The sequence below is a fragment of the Orbilia oligospora genome, assembly GCF_000225545.1.
Source record: "Orbilia oligospora ATCC 24927 unplaced genomic scaffold scaffold00054, whole genome shotgun sequence".
In the NCBI taxonomy this organism is placed as follows: domain Eukaryota; kingdom Fungi; phylum Ascomycota; class Orbiliomycetes; order Orbiliales; family Orbiliaceae; genus Orbilia; species Orbilia oligospora.
In genome coordinates, this window is record NW_011645611.1 from 267,491 (window position 1) to 285,402 (window position 17,912).

A 17,912-nucleotide genomic window follows, 5' to 3' on the forward strand; every position below is an offset into this window, starting at 1 on the left:
ACTTTGGAACGGTTATATATCTCTTGCATACATCGTTGCTGTGCTTTCTCCAAGCGCAGTCGGCTGAGGGCGGACAAAAAAAAGTTGGAAGTTTTTTTGGAGCCTCGTTCTTTCTTCCCTTTTTTTTTTTTTTTTTTAGGAGGAAGCAAAAATACTACTACGGGAGTAACATGCCCTCAGGTCAGGAGAGATTAGCTATAGCAGCAAATAATAAATACAAATCGAAAAAAAAGCCTTTGATTCAGAAGCAATTCTGATTCTACAGGATTAGATTAAACCGCTACTTTTACCATTACCGCTTTCCAATTTAGTAGATTTCGTTTTTATGTGATCAATATTCGATATCGCGATGATTATTTTTTATAAAGTACTTGGATAAAATCTGACGCAAAATATATATGTTCCGCCAATGTATATATATGCGGCTTTGTTGTATTTTAACTCCCAATCGCATATATTGCCAACAATGTAGTCGTTACCGAAACTAGAGACGACCGTACCTGCATTGCATTGCATACCATAGGTGCTAGGGAAGGATTCGATTACCAGAATGTGAACCTGGTATTGCATATTATCGTGGACGGTACATATGACTCAGGCAGTCCAGTACTTTTATAATTATATACTTTTTTTTTTTTGAAGAATGAAGAAAAATTTTTTGTTTGATTTTCGTTCGATGACATAGTCTATTCCCCCTTTGGGTGCTGTATGCCTTGCTTGAGATACCATCAATTGAAGGAGTTAGGGATCATAGTATTATATTACTCGCTCGTTTGCTGGATATCGATATCTATCCGTATTATTGTATTTATAATCTCCAGGTTCTTTTCTCTAAGATGATGCCTTGATTCTCGTTACCAAGGATATGGGTCCTATGGCTTGAATTATTACGATGTCGTGTAACCGTTACCTACGTGATCATGAAACTCACAAGGATCCCCCGTTGCCAGCGGCGAAAACTTGGAGTAGTTATAAGTGGGAAATGCATAATAGAGAGTGCCTCCGTCTAAATTCCCATATACACCTTTATAAAGTGACACAGAAGACTAAAGAAAAAGGCCCCACATGTATTGATATCGGAATGAAGGAGGATGATATAGGTATTTAGCAAAAGGCTGGAATAAAACAGAGCTCTATATATCAAGTTCCCTGGACTAATCTATGCTCAGTCCTGTAATAGTAATAGTGAGATGATAAGAAACAGTAAACGAAGAAGCAGTGCTATCCTCTTTATAAAAAAAAAAGGTAAAAAAGCGTACCTTTGACTCCATCGCTAAATGCGTAAAAGAGAAAACATAACAGGGAAAAGAAAAAGGGGTGACCAATGGCCTATGGTGTCTTGATGTCCTCAAACAAACTATCCAGCGCCGCATAATTGATTTTCCTGGAAAATGTTTTCTTTTTCATCATTTCCCTCGCTGCCTCCGCTGGACTCGCAGGCATATCTGGAAAACTGCTATCTCTTGGTTTCGCTTTCCCTCGCTTCTTTCGTGCCTTCTTTCCAATGCCTGCCTTTTCATCCGCCTCGGCTTTGAGCCTCTTTGCCTCTTGAGTGAGAAGATATTCCCTGTTGTATTCATACCAAATTTTGGTCTTTAGGGCTACCTCCTCTGGGCTCATCATGACTGATTCGATTTCATCATCATCAACATCTTCAAGGTTATCGGGGTCGGCGGAGACGGTGGAAGGTGGGAGTAATGCTTGTTGGCGTAATCGTTCACGTCGAATATCTTCGACTGCCGTTTGCGTTTCCGGATTGTTGATCAACGCTAGAATCTCGGCCTCAAGTGGGCTCTTGGGCCCTTCATTCGGTTCTTTGTCCACCGGCGAGCCTGGAGATTCGCCGTGGGGTGTGCTTCCAGGTGAGATGGTTGGCGCGGAAGGAGGAGATGTCGGGCGTGGTGGGGCAGGAACCGTGGTGACTTCTTGGTATGGAGAAGGACTAGATGTAGTCGGAATAGCGGGTATGGCGAAGCCATCGGCGTCAACACGAGGGCGTTTACGAGCCGACCCGTCGCCAAAGGCTTTCTGTGCCTTTTCATTTGCAGCATTGGCCGCTGTGCCTGGTCCAATAAGTCGACCATCTGGACCCAGAAAATTGCCCGCTGTAAGGTCGACAATAGGTGCACTAGCGGACTCGTCCACCTCGTTTTCAATGACTTCACCGTCTTCGTTGACACTCTTTACCCATCTTCTCCTTCTCTTCTTTGTCTTATTCTCTCCAAAACTCGGGGGGTCATGGTACTGTTCTAACCACATATTACGGAACTCGCTGACGGTTAATTCACTGCTCTTTGTGTTTTTGAACTCTTCTAAACGTTTGTTGATGGTCATGCCGGCAACTTTGACAATGTAGACGACTTCGGTAACTGTTCTTCGAAAGTTGTTCATACGAGCGGCGATAATGATGGCGGCTCCGCAGACACCAGCTGGTCTACGGCCTTCCATGATCCAATCTCGGTCCATACGCTGGACGATTTTGATAGCGTCTCGGCATACCTGCTGGGTTTTATCGCCGAACTCAAGGTGTCTGGCGAAACGACGAATCCACAACTCCGGGTCTAGTTGAGGGATGTTAAGATTGAGTGTTTTGACTAATTTAAGGTACGTGCTTCCCAAGGAGAAAACATTGAGCTGCAGGATGTCCGAAAAGTCGATAAGCATGTGTGCACTTTTGTCTAAACGACAGGCAATGTATAAACAACATGCGACGACGTGTTGGGTCTTTCGTCCTTGGATAAAGTTATGGGTGACGGCGAGAGTAAAATATCTTGCAGCGGTTTCAACAAATCGGTCATGGACGCTTAAGGCCGACGCTAGCTGATTCAGTTTCCGACGACCTAGTAACATCCGAATCGCGATTAGTTAGTGACCGCGGTTGCAAAAACACCAAAAACGGCACAAAACGAAAAAAAGTTTTTCGCGCAGAATATAAAAGGGTTCAACTGTTACCTACCATTTGAGATGACCTGCTCTCGTGTTTCAGCAGCACCATGACGACGGAATGGACCTGAGGATCGAGCATGCTTCTGGTCGGCTCCAACATAGGAACCTTGGACGACGGCAGCACCGGATGAGGTTTCACCGAATGTGATTTCCGAGACTATGAAAGACTCGGTGACGACGGTACCACAGCTTGTACATATTCTTTTGTCATCGATGTCCTCGACGGATGGATTCGAGCAGGAAGGATTGGGGCAGGACGGACCCGCCATGGCGGTTGTTCGGAGGGGCTATGAGGGGCCACAAGTTGATTCTCTGGGGATCTAATGGTATCGCAGAGGCAGAATCAGTAGAAAGAAGAGCACTTTATGCTATTGATTGACGGTTTGTAGCGATGGTTGGTTGTTGGTGATGTTACTGTGAGGTCGATGCGATGAGTGGCTGATGCTGAAGGAGAAAGTAGAAGTGTGGTTGAATGAAGGTTCGAACTGCTCCGTCTAAATCTGGCTTGGCATTATGAGTCTTCAACACGCCGACGGACGTTGTCAAACAAACCACCACGCCAAACGTCGCTAACAACGCCCCAGGCTTGAAACCCCTTCCCGAGTATTTAAGGGCTCGTCTGCCTTAACTATGACTATTAGTTTAGATTTCGTGAGTTAGTGAATACGAGTATGTGCTGTGGTGGGTATATTAAAATAGAGAACCCATAATATATAATTTAGGTAGGACCTAATCGTGTTCCGAAGGCGGAGTCCGGTTATGAAATATGTAACAATAGTCTCGTTCCCGAATAGGTAATTAAAGACTTAATCTTTTTCAAAAAACAAAATATATATCGATCTCTGATAGATCCACCTTTGGGCGCTTGAGTGCGGGGTCGAAAGATACAAGGCCGTAGCCAGTATAATGCAGATACACCATATGATCTTAAGGGTCTAGGTCTCTTGGTATGCATACCTCTATTGCAGATTATCATTCAGTATTTTCTCCGTTATTCTGCCGAACGTTCGAATAGAAGTGACCGCCGGAGAGTTTTATATAATGGAACTAAACAATGACGATATTTTAGAAGGATTATACGAACAGTTTATGCTATAAACAATATTTAAGAGGTATATACGGCAAATCTACAAGCTACTTAAGTATTTGACTCCAGGCGCATGAGACGGTATGGGGTTTTCACTCGCTACTCATGGTAAAGGTGGAACCATCACTGTTAGCAGGAATATCATATATCCCTCCGGTGATCTATAGAATAGTCCTTACGATGTGAGTGAAGTTTTTGTAACAAAGTCACCGTTACCCTGTCGGTGTGCCGGGCTACAACATTAAATGTGTTGCCTGTTGGATTTGTAAATGGTAACACAAGGCTCTTAAATTAAGAGAACAGATGCCGATCGAGATCTCGACTAGGCCAGGTAACGTTGACATCTTTGCAATTGCAACTATTGGATGTTTGTTACGAGACTGAATTGGATGGATTCGATAATATATTTTACACACATAGCTGCTCCCTGATCTGAGCTGGGCCCAATTATAGGTGTGTATACGTAGACTGGAATACTTTGCAATTGGCCTAGAATATTTCAGAGGATCATATCATACGTATTTTTACGCGTATATGATACACTGTCCTCTACGAGCCATAATTAATTATCAAGAGCTAGACCGTAAATCACCCAGTATAGACCCATGGAGCTGGCCAAGTACTGAGGTATTGGTATGTGCCGTGACATGTGGTTCCACAGGGCGCTATCGCGTCGGCTGCACTGTCGAATTATCTGAACGTCCCACCAGCCGTTTTCAACTTCAGGCATGATTTGAATCCAAATACTCGAGCATCCCCATAAGCAACCACAGACGTCAACTTGGAATATTGACATCTTCAACTTTTATTCGGCTATAAACTTCTAGAATTTTCGAGTCTATTGTGTTATTACCATTGATTAAATTAATTATATATGGATTCGACTTCCGAAGGTCAAAGCGACAACTTATATCGGCTTCATGACGTCTGGGCACGTGCACGACGCCGGTCGGGATCGGCCTCCTACTCGACTACAACGGATACTACAATTAACACACCGACTAGCTCATCCTTCCCGGCGGGGACAGCGCTCGGAGACTCGGACACCGCAATTAATACACCGACTAGCTTGCATTTCGAAACGGGAGCATCGGCTAGAAGTCCTGATTCTCGCCGAGACCGTCGTCATTCTAGCTCCAGTTCCAGTTCCAGTTCCAGTTCCAGTCATAGTCGTCGCCCAACCCGTCAGCCTTCTGAATGCTCTTCTTGTAGGCGTTATCGTCTTTGTTGGAGGCTGATACCCGTTGTCTTTTGCATCCTTTGCATCATTGGTGCCCCCACCTTCGTATCCCTTCTCCAAGATAGCTGCAATTGGAGTAAGTCTAGGCAAGGCATATTATCCGGCCTCGATTCACCTTGGCCGGGCTCGATGTACATTATCACCGAAGGGGATTCAACAAAAGCCTTGACGTTCACCGAGAACGGAAATGTCAAATTAACTAGGTATTGGCTCGGTGACGTGAACCAAATATGGACTTGTTATGAGGCGGACGGTTGGCTCTCATTCGGCCATACCGCAACATACGGGTCACCGGTCTACCTAGGTTACAAACCATGGCCGTTAGATGCCAACTTATATTGCAATGCCCCATCCGCACGCTTCAATGAGCAGTTTGAGGCAAGGAGTCGACCCAAGGGTGGGTTTCAGTTGCGACTGAGGAATGGGTATGGATTAGAACCGCTCAGTTAGAGTGGAGGAGGAACGTTGTCAAGAGTTAGACGCGGGAGCCCTGAGGTCTGGTGGAGGTTTACAAAAGTACAGCATCCGAATCCGCTTCTTAGTGTACTTCCAGCGCTAGGTGATATATCACTGGTGGTGCGTACTGTATCGCTGAGAGTACTTGAGGAGTGCTGGCGGCTCTTTCTTCTTGTACTAGGATTCGTCCTAAAAACGCTGCTCAATATGTTTTGAGGTATCTGCACCTTCATAACGATGATAAACCGGCATATAGATATGCCTTGGGTACTTTTCGAGATATCTATAATTATTGGCAAAGGATTTCCGACCCTTTCCCTGTGTAAAAGAACATCTTATATGGTGTAGAATCGAATCAAATCGTGCCTGAAGTCAACTTGTTGCATTTTCTCGCTTGTGTGTGGCGCCACATAGGACAGGCGGTTAACATGGCGTGCCATTGTTTTACCCATCGGTCTTGCAAATACCACAGCCGACCGTTCGACCACGCGGCGGGGCTTCATATATACGACCTTCCAGGCCTTTTATACCGTCAGAAAAAACCATAGCGAAACCTTATACCACGGGTTTCATTCATTGTTCACTTCGAAAATGGCTCGTGACAATAGATATGGGCAGCCGAACAGGACCAGAGGGCCAGTCAGAGCATCTGCATCGAGCTCGATGGGTACGGAATATGACCCGTTACTAGAACGCCCTCCTTCATACACAAGTGTCTGGACCCCTCCTTCTTCAAATTCATCCCTTCCCTCTCAAGCTAGTCTCGAGGCTAGATCGGAAGCAAGGCCCGGCGAATGTTGTAGATGCGCGCGCTACTCTTTCCTCGGAACAGCATGCTGGGCTGTGACTATAATGATTTTTTCGACTCTGTTTTTTCTACCTGGTATAATCTCAGCTGTGAAAAACACGCCCGGTAAGTCACAGCTTCCGACTAGTAAGTATATCCTTTGCCTTGGCTTTGCGCCGTTAGGGTTCTTGTGGTTTGATGCTGCGACGCCCGGCATTCAAAAACAATAGTAGATTATATATGTAACGACTAACTCGGCTGCATGCTGTAGCCGTTCCACCACTTCCTGTTCCCACTATCACTCTTACGTCCACTCTTACGTTCACTAAACCGCCGCCCGTGGTACCGACCGTGGCACCTCCTCCAGAGCCACCCTATCGGAGAGCCGGTCTAAGTGGCGATGGTGTTCCGCTAGCTGGGTCAACATACATCATTTCAGAAGCAAATTCCTCCAAGGCACTTACCCACAATGGCGATGAAGGAGTCATGATGTCCGACTACCAGAAAGGTCTCATGACTCAGCGATGGGGTTGCCATGAAGCAGATGGGTGGCTCGGGTTCACGGTTGAGACAGGCCAAACGACTCTCTTCCTTGGGTATAGTCCTTGGCCCTCCCCGGCCACTTTACGCTGCTCGGCCCGGACTCTACAATATAGCGAGATGTTTATGGTGACAAAGCTAGAGGAGCATGGATTCCGGTTGAAAATGAAGGATGGAAACGCATTAAAGCCAGTAGGGAGGGATAGTTCTGGCGCGCTAGCTATGGTCGGGACGTCGGATGTTTGGTGGCGGTTTACCAAAGTTTGATCAATCTTTGTTTCGCTGTTTCGTTTTCATGAAATGGTTGGCGTTTTGAAAGCATGGAAACCCTATTCTTTTGGCGGGAGGATTACTGTTGGTCGAGGGCCGTGGGATAAGCGCTTGGGTTTGGGGGCGACGATAGGAGCGAGATAATATTATCGCCAGCGGCAGGCGGGCCTGGAGTTTGTGGGGGATCATTTGTATCTGCTTCATCTTCATCTTCATCTTCATCTTCATTTTCACATTCACTTTCATCTTCATCTGTTTCGCTTGTAAGGTCGATTATATGATACAATTTGTCCCCAAAGAACGTATTTTTACATTCTCTGCCTCGAGCATCATACTCCTGAAGCCGATACACAATTGCAATTGATTAGCAAAAACCCAATTGCCAAGTCTAGTCTCATGGATTGTCCAAAACTCCAAGTATGCATAAGGGAAACCACTTACCTTCCAAAGTAATTCATATACATTATGGGGGTTTCGACGAAAAACTGACCTGAGCTGTATTCTTTGCCCGAACTGCCTATTATCAGTATTTATCATTTGAAAAAGTGAGGATCCTTCGTATTGTAAGTCGAATGAAAATCCTTCTTCACGGGGGAGGGATCCCCAAGAATTCTCGCCGTTACCAGCGTCCTCCAAGCCGTGGAATTCAACTATCCGTGCAGGCACACGTACACGGGAGATGCCACAAAATTAGCATGGGGCCCAGTATCTATAAGGGGTTTATCAGACTATTAAAACATACCTATAATGTCGTTAACCAAAGCATCCAGTGTATCATCATCATTGGCTGTAACATTCGGCATCGCGACCTCATATTCCCCATTTACACTAGTGTATATTCTGAAAGTGAGTTCCTGAAACCTCCAACGCATGGCCGTTGAGCGGGACGGTTCGCCGAGCCGGTGCTCTTGGAGCGATGGGTAATCTATGTAGTAAGCTGTTACCGATGGGTTTTCCGGCAGCATGGATTTGTATACAATTTTCTTGAAGATATCGGGCTTGCCATATTGGGCGGATTCGATTATATACCCCGAGCCATAGGGTATTTGGATTGGAGCCCTTCGTTTGCATTTGGTGATTGCACTCGCTCTCACCATATTAAAAGGTCGAGGATAGGGGTTTAGACTAAAAGCTTAAGGTTCTAGATCGTAAGCGTATTTAAGGAAGCGTGCTGAGATATACGATCTAGTAATCATAGGGTTGATATATAGTCTGATATGAATATAATTGTAGTGAGAGGAAAATTGAGCTCTACGAAAGAATCCTCGAAATATATATACACTCTCACGGATCAATGTCGAGGTGAATCGAATGCAAGGATATTCAAGACGGCTTCCTTTGACAACATTTGATTTAAGAATGTGAAGTTGTAGACTAGAAACGAAAATCTCGAAGGTTAATTTCTTTGTTTGAATTTACTGAATTGACTATAACTTAGGGATGGCTACAAATCAGGGTCTCATTGCTCGAATTTGGTACTTCTTGATCCTAGAAGTTTGAAGTAGGGGTAAAACATATATTATTGATTTTTTCTCGATGGTTTAATTCTATTAATTCGATTAATTCTATATACAAACCAAATAGAACTTTAGATTGTAGGATTCGAGTAGAAGAATTCTAGAATAACTGTACAAACGAGAGAACGAGTGATCAGAACAAACCATTAAAAAGGCAAGTCAGAAAATGATAAATTAATAACTGAAAGAATTCGGTGTTTGAACTAACTTTTGAACCAACTTTAGGTAAGTTAGAGTCTTACGCCTAAAGTTGAGACTTATGAGATCGATAAGAGCTTACCTCGTCAGACTATTTGGGTGCAGCTGCAAAATACCACAATGTTTTGTGTTGGATCGTCTTGGTTGCAATTGCAGAGCGGCTTCTATCTCGAGACCTTCGAAAATATGCATATGCATGCTGATGTTCAATCTCTTCCTCTCCTAGCTATGGTCAATACCTAGGTAGATATGAGATGCAGGATTATAACTTGGTCATGGCTACTACATAACTATCGCGATATCATGCCCGCAATCATGAATCAATCATACCATGCATGCTTCAATCTTGGCTAAAGCTTCAAATCCCGCTGTTCGCACCACCACCTTGGCACCCAGGATACGAGAAGAAAACGTTGACAAATTAACAGACCAGCGACGACCCACCTTCCCCCAAATCGAATTTAAACCGCTCGATCTCCTACAATTCATGAGCAAACAACGGGTCGCCTGACATCGTCTCCGCATTGACCCGCCGCGTTACTCCTACGCAAATCAGAGGATACATTTACATACGGGGAGTGTAAGGCTAATAATATGCGTGTTATGCCCAGTACCGATAATTGCGACGTCCACACGCATGCGCATGGCTTCCCGGATTGCCAAGTTGCCGGTGTCCTTCTTCCTAAACATGCTGGCTACTAACATGCTCGTCCGAGATGGCGATATTTACCCGTCCCAGGGTTATGAAGTTTAAAAGCCCCATTGTCACTTCCCCCAGTCCCCTTCTACTCCGGAGGGTTTGATCTGTCTTTCTTTTCTTTCCTCTCCTCTCCTTAGGGGATCTGTATATATTCATCAGGAACAAAATAGTGTTATAACATTTTCCAAAAATGACACTCTCCCCTCGCAGCTATGCAGCCGGCCCGCCGCCACCTCCCATCGGTGGCATTCAAGATGAGACGCCCATGGGAGCAGGGATGTTGGATCCGACACAACAACACTACCAGCCGCCGAATATAAGTTATCCGGACGAAAAATCCAAGAAGACATTCACGTTTACTCGAAAAACAATAATAATAATTGTGGTTGTAGTGGTGGTTATCATCGGCGCACTCGTGGGTGGATTGGTGGGCGGGTTGAGAAGCAAAAATAGTGGGAATAGTTCTCCAGAAACGTCGTCGCAAACCTCGAGCTCAGACTTGAGTAATACTGGAGCATTTACTCCTGTTCGAACATCGTCGAGTTCTGGTGATACTTCTACTCCGACTCGTGGACCGGATGCCACGACCACTGATGGGAATCGTCCAACTTCCACTGGCACTAGTACTATCTCAGAAATCGATACCTTACGGGGCACAGATGGTTCCGAAGATGCCTATCCCACAACCGCAACATATTCTATAATCAATGCCAGTGGAATATCCGATATCTCTCCAACTCCCTTCCCAGGATTCGACGAACCAATCTCCTCGTCCTCTTTACTCAAAAACGGAGACTTTAAGTCCGGTAACTTCGATGGCTGGACCAATGACGACGGTTGCTGGCGGGTGCAGAAGGATCCCTCAACAGTTGGTTTCTCTCCGTTAGAAAAGTTGAACAATGGGAATAATAGTATTGCTCGAAATACGGCTGATGATCTGAGTGGTGGGAAGAGTTGTAATCTTACACAAGTGGTCACGGGCTTACAGCCTGGGACGCTGGAGCTTTCCTTCTTATGGGGGCTCTACGAAATAGACAAGGTTCGGTCATTTCAGTGTGCTTTCAGCAGTTCAATGATATATATATGAAAACTCACTAATGAAATTGGGGCATATAGGATACTTGGTTTTACGTCTCTGCCGGGCCCATTAGTCGTCAATTGGTGATATTAGCAATGCAGGATACCCCGGGGTTTCACAGAACGATAGAATGGACACGGTCGGCATATAGCATCGAGTTCGAAGGTGGTGACTTTGTAGTTACTTTCTCGGCGCACTCACGAGCAACTGCACATGATGTCGCGCAAGTTCAGTTGATCCTAAAATAAAGTTCCCACAGCTACTAGTTTAAATGATTATGGAGACCATACAGGATTTATCCAAGTGCTTACAATGATATTTGCCCTTGAAGCATTTGTATATGTGCGTGACCATATACTATTGCCCCACCAGGGACCGGGCAGGCTGGTTTACGAGACAACCATATACTCCTAGAAGGCGATTCTGTCAAGGTATCAATTACTGTGGCACAGTGGGTTCACGATTTATGGCATGTATGGAGTACGTGATTTTGGTAAACTTTTTTTTTTTTTTTGGTTTTGTTTTAAAGGATGATGTTTCGGGGTTAGCTAAATACTAACTAGAGAGACAAGGCCAGATTCAAATGAAAATGAAAAGTTCGTGCTTTAGGGGGCGACGAGCGGTTGGATGGATATAGGGCCTTGTATCGTTGGGGTTGTGGATAACCCGCTTGGAAAGGTGAACAAACGAAAAGAATTTTTCATGAATCGTTGCTCATGTCATCGTTTAGGAATACATGAATTAATTAAAAAATATCGTGATGGGTTTGGGAAGCATGTGCTTGAAAAGAATTGTAAGAAGATAGCCCCTAGAAAGTAAAGGGGGAAGGTGAAGTAGTTCGGGTCGCAGAAGACTAGATGAGGTCGGAAGTAACCCCAGCATCGTCTGAATCTTCGCTCCCCTCGCTCCCCTCGCTCCCTTGCCCTTCGACCGTGATACCAGATTCAAGCTCTGTTGATTCCGATCCCGATTCCGATTCCGATTCCGATTCCCATTCATATACATATTCGTATTCATATTCGAATTCCAGGTCGCTTTCGTTGCTATCCAGGGATTTATTATGTTGCGTAATTTTTGGAAACAAGACTGACGATTGGGCGAATGAGTCTTTGATAGAGTGAGGTCCGTGGGACGAAGGGCGCGGGCGCGTTCCATCCTGAGACTAGTTGGAAAGGAGCGGCGTGATCCCTAATTGAGCGAGATGTGCTTTTTCGGCCTCGACTTGCGCAAGAATAGCATTCTTGATCTCAGGGGGTTGATCCGCGTAGATAGACGGGTCGATGAACATGATCCCCCTGCCCTGCGCGTAGTCACGGGTTGAGAGAGGCATGGAGACGGGGGGAGCAACCGTGAAGAGTTCACTAGTGGCGGACGCACCACGAGGGTACTTCCGCTTTTCAGGAGGAACAGATGGGCTGTAAAATTGATCGGGTGGCATCATGGAGTCTGAAGCCTTCTCAAATTTAGCAGCGGTGGGTTGAAAGATGCTCGGGAGGTGATTTTGGTTAGTATGTGGTTCGTAAATGGAAGGGTGAGTACGAGCAATACGATGCTCTGTGAGAAGCTTGTTGTAGTCACTATGATACTTAGGTTAGCAACTAGGTCGGACATTGGATCGTGCTGGTGAAGCACTCACGCTGTATTCTGGGCGACCTCAGTCATCCAATTGTGTTCAGTGAGCTTCTTCTTCTTGTTGTTCACTGTGAGGAGGCCTCCGGCGCTTGAGGTCTTGGTTTCAATCACAGCAGGAGCGGTTTGATGATAAACAGAGCTAGCTCCATGCCAGGCGACATATTGGTTCTGGTTGTATGGGACGCCTGGTGGAGGTAGTCGGTCATCTGGATCAGCGATTTCACCTTCCTTGTCTCCACGTAATCTCGCGGCGTTTTCGTAGTAGTCATCCGTGACCCTCCTGCCCCCAACAATCATACGAGCCCCGAACTCGCGGAAGACGGAGCGGGCTGTGCAGACGCCGATAGCTCGACCTTTATACGAATGAGGAATAATATTCCTCCTGATGAGATCAAACTTCTCTTCGTCGTTACAAATGATTTTGTAAAGCTGCTTATGTCTCTGGAAGAACAGGTAGGAATCTCGGAACCCGGAGCAACGGGCGGGCTCGGTGGACAACATGTAGAGTTGATCTCCACGGTCCATCATTGTGAAGGTGCGGCAACGGTATTGGCGGCCGCCGAGAAGGTTTCCATCCTTATCGACCTTGAGTTCCCCGGCAGGGTCCTCAGGAAGGTCAATTTCGTTGTTTTTGACCTGCTGTTCGTTCCCAAATTTGTCGCTGGGAACGCTTGTTGTGTGAGATGGCCCACCACGGGCACCTCGGCTCCTGCCACCAAGGCCGGAGCTCGAGGGTCTGCCTCTTCCTCGTCGTTTTTGTGGCATGTTTGACGGCGAGTCTGATGCAGTGGGGGAACCTGGGCCTGGAGTATCTGCCTCGTCGAAGTCGTCGATGGGAGGAGGCTCGATGGCTGTAGCTTTCCTCGGAGGTCTGCCTCGACGTCTTGTGGGTTGTTCTACCACTGGTTCCTCGGAGACGTCCGATTGCTCAGCAGGGTCCTCTTCCTCGTCTTCTTCGTCGTTGCTTAGAGCTTCAGGGAGAGGAGCTATCCGATGAGTGGGAGGTTAGATTGACAACTGAAAGAGAGTTTACCTGACGGTGTGATGAAAGAGGGGGAGCAAGGGTAAGGGGGGTATGGAGGTGGTGGTGGGGGTGATGGGATAGTGATGGTGAAGTTGGTGAAGATAGGACGTGTCAATGGGGAGGTGGAAGTAGGTGTGAGGATAAAAAGAGATGGAGGAAGGAAGCAAGCAAGAGAAAGAAAGAGAGCAGGCGTGTGAGGTCAGTCGGGTTGATGCCTCTGGGTTGTTGCGCAGTCTGGTAGTTCTCCCAGTGAACAAAGACTTCTTCCCATCGGTCTGCCAACCCAACCCTCCGTCCCATCACCGTTCATTCATCCAACTATCCGGATTCGTTCGATGGGGACTCTCCACTGCCAGCTATCTTCCTTTTTTGTTCTCCCTTCTTCCCTTCCTCGTCTTCATCCTTCTCCTTCCCCTCTAAATCCGATCCCCGAATTGACGCTGAAGTACCTCAAACGCGACTGGTCGAGGTCTTTTCATCTTGGGTCCTTCCTTTCATCACTATTGAAATGCTGATGTCAAAGAGAATTAAACGACAGGAAGTTGAGACATACTTGGTTGCTTCTCCTTCTCCTTCTCCTTCTCCCTCTCTTCCTGCCGCGTAGAGCGGCGAGGCCTAGTTGCTCCTCCCATCGCGCCTTCGGTTATGGATGCGATATATATCCGTTTTACGGCACCCACCACAGGATGGGGCCGCCGATTTGTCCTTGAGAGGACGTGTTCTCAGGTACCAGGGGTAGAAATACTCGTGGTAACCTGGTGTCTGCTGCCGTATGGATGGCAAAGGTGATCGAAGTGGTCGAGATGATGATAGGGAAGTTATAATGATGATGATGTTGGTGAGGAGGAGGAGGAGGAGGATGAGGAGCAGGAGGTTGATGGGATGGAGCAAGTTCTAGCGGCTCGGATGAGGATGATTTGCAGATGGAGGCCGACTGGCGAACAACAGGGTTTGCGCTGTTTGGCGCGTTCCTTGCATATGGCCTGCCATGCCATTGGCCAAGCCGCCCTATCACCGTAGGCCCTAGGTCAGAGCCACGGGATGGCACGGTGACCACCCAACCGGCTGCCACATAGCGCCTCGACTCAACTAAGCTTTGAAAGTTATATCCACAACTTTGGCCTAGAGCCTCATGATTTGGGGTCTACACGGACACACGTTTTAGGGGTGGGGACGACTGCTGTCTATTTGCAATGCGAATGGAGATGGAAAAAAGTGTCTAGGACTTACACTAGGTGCCTGTTAGGCCGTGGTTATACATAGCACTCTTGGGCCACCTTTTATCCGGCTTCACGGCCTGGCTAAATCTAAAGGGCGATATTAATCTCTCGAATGGTACGTATTGCGGCCAGAGTGAGATTTATCCTGGTGGTCCCGAAGTGGATCGCGCGATCGATGTGCACCCGCTTTAAAATCCCGTAAAATCTGCGGGGAAGTCGGAAAAGAAAGCTCGGTGGCTCGCCAATCTTGTACACCCCGACAGAAACACCAGGCCGCTTTGTATTCAATTCAATTTACCACTATAGCTATTCCGTCGATATCGCCGATAACATGAGCCGATACTATTGAACAATACCCCAAAAGTGTGATCTAGATCACGTTCCGATAGCATGATATCTTACCAATCGAAGCAAGGGCAGCTTCTTCCAAAACCATGTGGCTTCGCGGCCAAGGACCTGGATTTCACGACCTGCATGCAGCGGAACAACTTGATGCGCCTATTGGTGAAAAGCTTTAAAAGACGCCCGTGCCTTAGACAGGTAGTGCATCTCTAACCACGCCGATCCCAGTTGCAGCCCTCAATTTTAGGGAATATTACCGGTTAAATTCAAAGGCGTTCGATGTTGATATCTTCCAGGCGAAAGAACTTTCGAAAACCTTATGCCGACATGCATGATATAATCCACGCAGGAGTCCGACCAACAGGCATCCTTTATTAATACCCTCGCGTTTGGGCGTAGGTGTAGGTACATAGTAAGGAGTCGCTTTGAATTCGGCCTAAAATGCCAGGACTTGGTTCTTTTTATACGTGCCTTGGGAGATTGGCGCAACCAATGGGTAGGTTACCCATGGCCATGCGAGGAACCGGAATAGAATGAACTCATTCAGAAGGAACACACATAAAGCAAGGAGACGAACCCGCCTTCTTGTCTCCTGCCGTGTCGTTGTTCCTTTTTGATTATAAAACCCTCGAACAGCCGGCCTACCGGAAACGTGGAAAGGCAGGAGCTGTATATTTATTTACATCTTTTTTTTCGCAATTTGAGAGCGTCGCTCTCTATCCTGTTAACTATATTACGGTTCGTTTCGGTCGCCATTTCGAAAGTACTAGTTTCAAGAGAGCATTTTTAGTGTCGCCTTGACGTACGGGTTCCACTAGGGGATTTATAGTTGTCGATTCCCCACACCTGAGGGAAGAGACTAATAAGATATGCTCTTCACTTCTGTTTTTGTACTGGTATTGTCGCTGCTGCCAGGAGACTCGGCCGCGGCGACAATCCGTTCTCGACAAGATGCATCTACCACCTCTTACGACTTTGTAAGTCTTCCTTTCAGTCAACTCATACTGATATGTGGCTTCGTTCTACCATGCGCACAGTCTAACTTACCGTATTTATGTCTTAGATAGTTATAGGTGGCGGCACAGCTGGCCTGGCATTGGCGACAAGACTAGGACAAAAACTTCCAGATACCAGAATCCTAATTCTCGAAGCCGGTCCGGCGCCCCCCACCAATGAGCCAGGAATCAGCATTCCTGGGCTTAAAGGCTCTACTCTTTTTGGACCTTACGACTGGAAATTCCTCACAACCCCGCAAGAAAATATAGGTAACCGGGTCATTGGCCAGAGTAGGGGGCGTGTGCTCGGTGGCACATCTGCTCTAAACTTCATGGTCTGGGATCGTGCTGCAAAAGCCGAATATGACGCCTGGGGAGACCTCGGAAACCACGGGTGGGGATGGGGCAGTATGATTAAATACATGTTGAAGGCCGAGAACTACGTTAAAACAAGCAATATTTTTGGCTTGAATACCGGAGTTGGAAAGGGTGGCCCAATTCAAACAACCGTAGATCGGATACAACCACCTCAGCAGCTCCCGTTCATTCCGACTATGAACAGTCTTGGGGTCCCTACGAACTTGGAATCCCTGAATGGAAACCCAATCGGTGCGGTCTATCATCCAAGCAATATTCGGGACTCAAACTACACAAGATCGTGGGCCCCAGAATACTTGTCGATTGCTGGTTCCAATATCCATATCGTTACAGATGCAACTGTGCGGAAGGTCAATTTGAAGTCTACCAGCAAGGGACAACAGGCAACTAGTGTCACACTTGAGGACGGTACTGTATACACCGCAACCAAGGAGGTCATTCTATCTGCTGGAGCTTTCCAATCGCCCCAGATTCTCGAAACCTCGGGCATCGGTCAAAGCTCCCTTCTCGCTAAAGCAGGGATAAAAACCATCATCAACCTTCCGGGCGTAGGTGAAAATCTTCAAGATCACGTCTACGTCAGTGTCGCCTACCAATTGAAGCCGGGCTTCACCTCCTTCGACTCCCTAAACACAAACTCTACATACGCTGCCGAACAGATGGCTCGTTATCAATCAAACCAACCTTCTGCTTTCGACTACAATGGCAGCAACTTCGCTTTTCTCAATTGGAAACAAATACTCGGCTCAGACAACATCATGAATTACCATGCTTCCAATTCTGCAACCCCAGGCAACGTTGTTGATCAAACTAAATTGTACCACCTCACTTCCGAAGCTGTTAAAGCTGGGATCCCTCAGCTTGAAGTCCTCTTCGCTGATGGGTACACCGGTACCAAAGGCTACCCCGCTGCGGGCTCTGCCGAGTATGGAAATCAATACGTCACCTTATTAGGTATCCTCCAGCATTCCTTCTCTAAGGGTAGTGTCCATATTGATACCACAAACCCGTCCAATCCACCAGTGATTGATCCAAACTACTTCTCAAATTCCTACGACACCGAAGCAATCAAGCAAATCGTAAAATACCTTCGAAGGGTTGCAAACACCGCACCTCTCAAAGATATCCTTGTTAAAGAATACGAGCCGGGCAGCTCTGTCTTTACCGATGCCCAAATCCTCGCCTATGCTAAAGATACGGTATCAACACTGTGGCATCCTGTTGGTAGCTGTGCTATGTTACCAAAGGCACAAAATGGAGTTGTGGACTGCAACCTCAAGGTTTATGGAACCACTAACCTGAGGATTGTTGATGCGTCTGTTATCCCTGTGCAGATTTCTGCGCACATCCAGACAGCCGTTTATGGTATTGCTGAAAGAGCGGCGGTGTTGATTGCAAATGGGTGGTAAGGAATACGGAAAGGTATGGATGAGGTGTTTTTGTTGACTTTGCAGCTTTGGCTCGTATCTAAAAAAATCTTTGAACCGTAAATATAGTCGAGT

The 17,912-nt window shown here is 46.7% G+C and overlaps 7 protein-coding genes across 7 annotated transcripts; 4 read left to right on the top strand and 3 right to left on the bottom strand.

Moving 5' to 3' along the window:
- Positions 1-1,329: 1,329 nt before the first annotated feature.
- On the bottom strand, positions 1,330-3,215 carry AOL_s00054g96 (uncharacterized protein; the record flags this gene model as incomplete). The annotated part of the gene is made up of 2 exons (XM_011121412.1): positions 1,330-2,840; positions 2,957-3,215. 2 exons carry the CDS (start codon positions 3,213-3,215, stop codon positions 1,330-1,332), a joined length of 1,770 nt encoding a protein of 589 aa, XP_011119714.1.
- Positions 3,216-5,402: 2,187 nt separating this feature from the next.
- On the top strand, positions 5,403-5,723 carry AOL_s00054g97 (uncharacterized protein; the record flags this gene model as incomplete). The annotated part of the gene is made up of 1 exon (XM_011121413.1): positions 5,403-5,723. The coding sequence occupies one exon, from the start codon at positions 5,403-5,405 to the stop codon at positions 5,721-5,723; it is 321 nt and encodes a 106-aa protein (XP_011119715.1).
- Positions 5,724-6,320: 597 nt separating this feature from the next.
- On the top strand, positions 6,321-7,323 carry AOL_s00054g98 (uncharacterized protein; the record flags this gene model as incomplete). Its single annotated transcript, XM_011121414.1, has 2 exons — positions 6,321-6,642; positions 6,788-7,323. 2 exons carry the CDS (start codon positions 6,321-6,323, stop codon positions 7,321-7,323), a joined length of 858 nt encoding a protein of 285 aa, XP_011119716.1.
- An 82-nt stretch (positions 7,324-7,405) lies between these two features.
- Positions 7,406-8,423, bottom strand: AOL_s00054g99 (uncharacterized protein; the record flags this gene model as incomplete). The annotated part of the gene is made up of 3 exons (XM_011121415.1): positions 7,406-7,663; positions 7,768-7,976; positions 8,069-8,423. The coding sequence occupies 3 exons, from the start codon at positions 8,421-8,423 to the stop codon at positions 7,406-7,408; spliced, it is 822 nt and encodes a 273-aa protein (XP_011119717.1).
- A 1,508-nt stretch (positions 8,424-9,931) lies between these two features.
- On the top strand, positions 9,932-11,067 carry AOL_s00054g100 (uncharacterized protein; the record flags this gene model as incomplete). Its single annotated transcript, XM_011121416.1, has 2 exons — positions 9,932-10,780; positions 10,858-11,067. The coding sequence occupies 2 exons, from the start codon at positions 9,932-9,934 to the stop codon at positions 11,065-11,067; spliced, it is 1,059 nt and encodes a 352-aa protein (XP_011119718.1).
- Positions 11,068-11,981: 914 nt separating this feature from the next.
- On the bottom strand, positions 11,982-14,107 carry AOL_s00054g101 (uncharacterized protein; the record flags this gene model as incomplete). The annotated part of the gene is made up of 3 exons (XM_011121417.1): positions 11,982-12,396; positions 12,456-13,437; positions 14,029-14,107. 3 exons carry the CDS (start codon positions 14,105-14,107, stop codon positions 11,982-11,984), a joined length of 1,476 nt encoding a protein of 491 aa, XP_011119719.1.
- Positions 14,108-15,906: 1,799 nt separating this feature from the next.
- On the top strand, positions 15,907-17,819 carry AOL_s00054g102 (uncharacterized protein; the record flags this gene model as incomplete). Its single annotated transcript, XM_011121418.1, has 2 exons — positions 15,907-16,014; positions 16,101-17,819. The coding sequence occupies 2 exons, from the start codon at positions 15,907-15,909 to the stop codon at positions 17,817-17,819; spliced, it is 1,827 nt and encodes a 608-aa protein (XP_011119720.1).
- Positions 17,820-17,912: the final 93 nt, after the last annotated feature.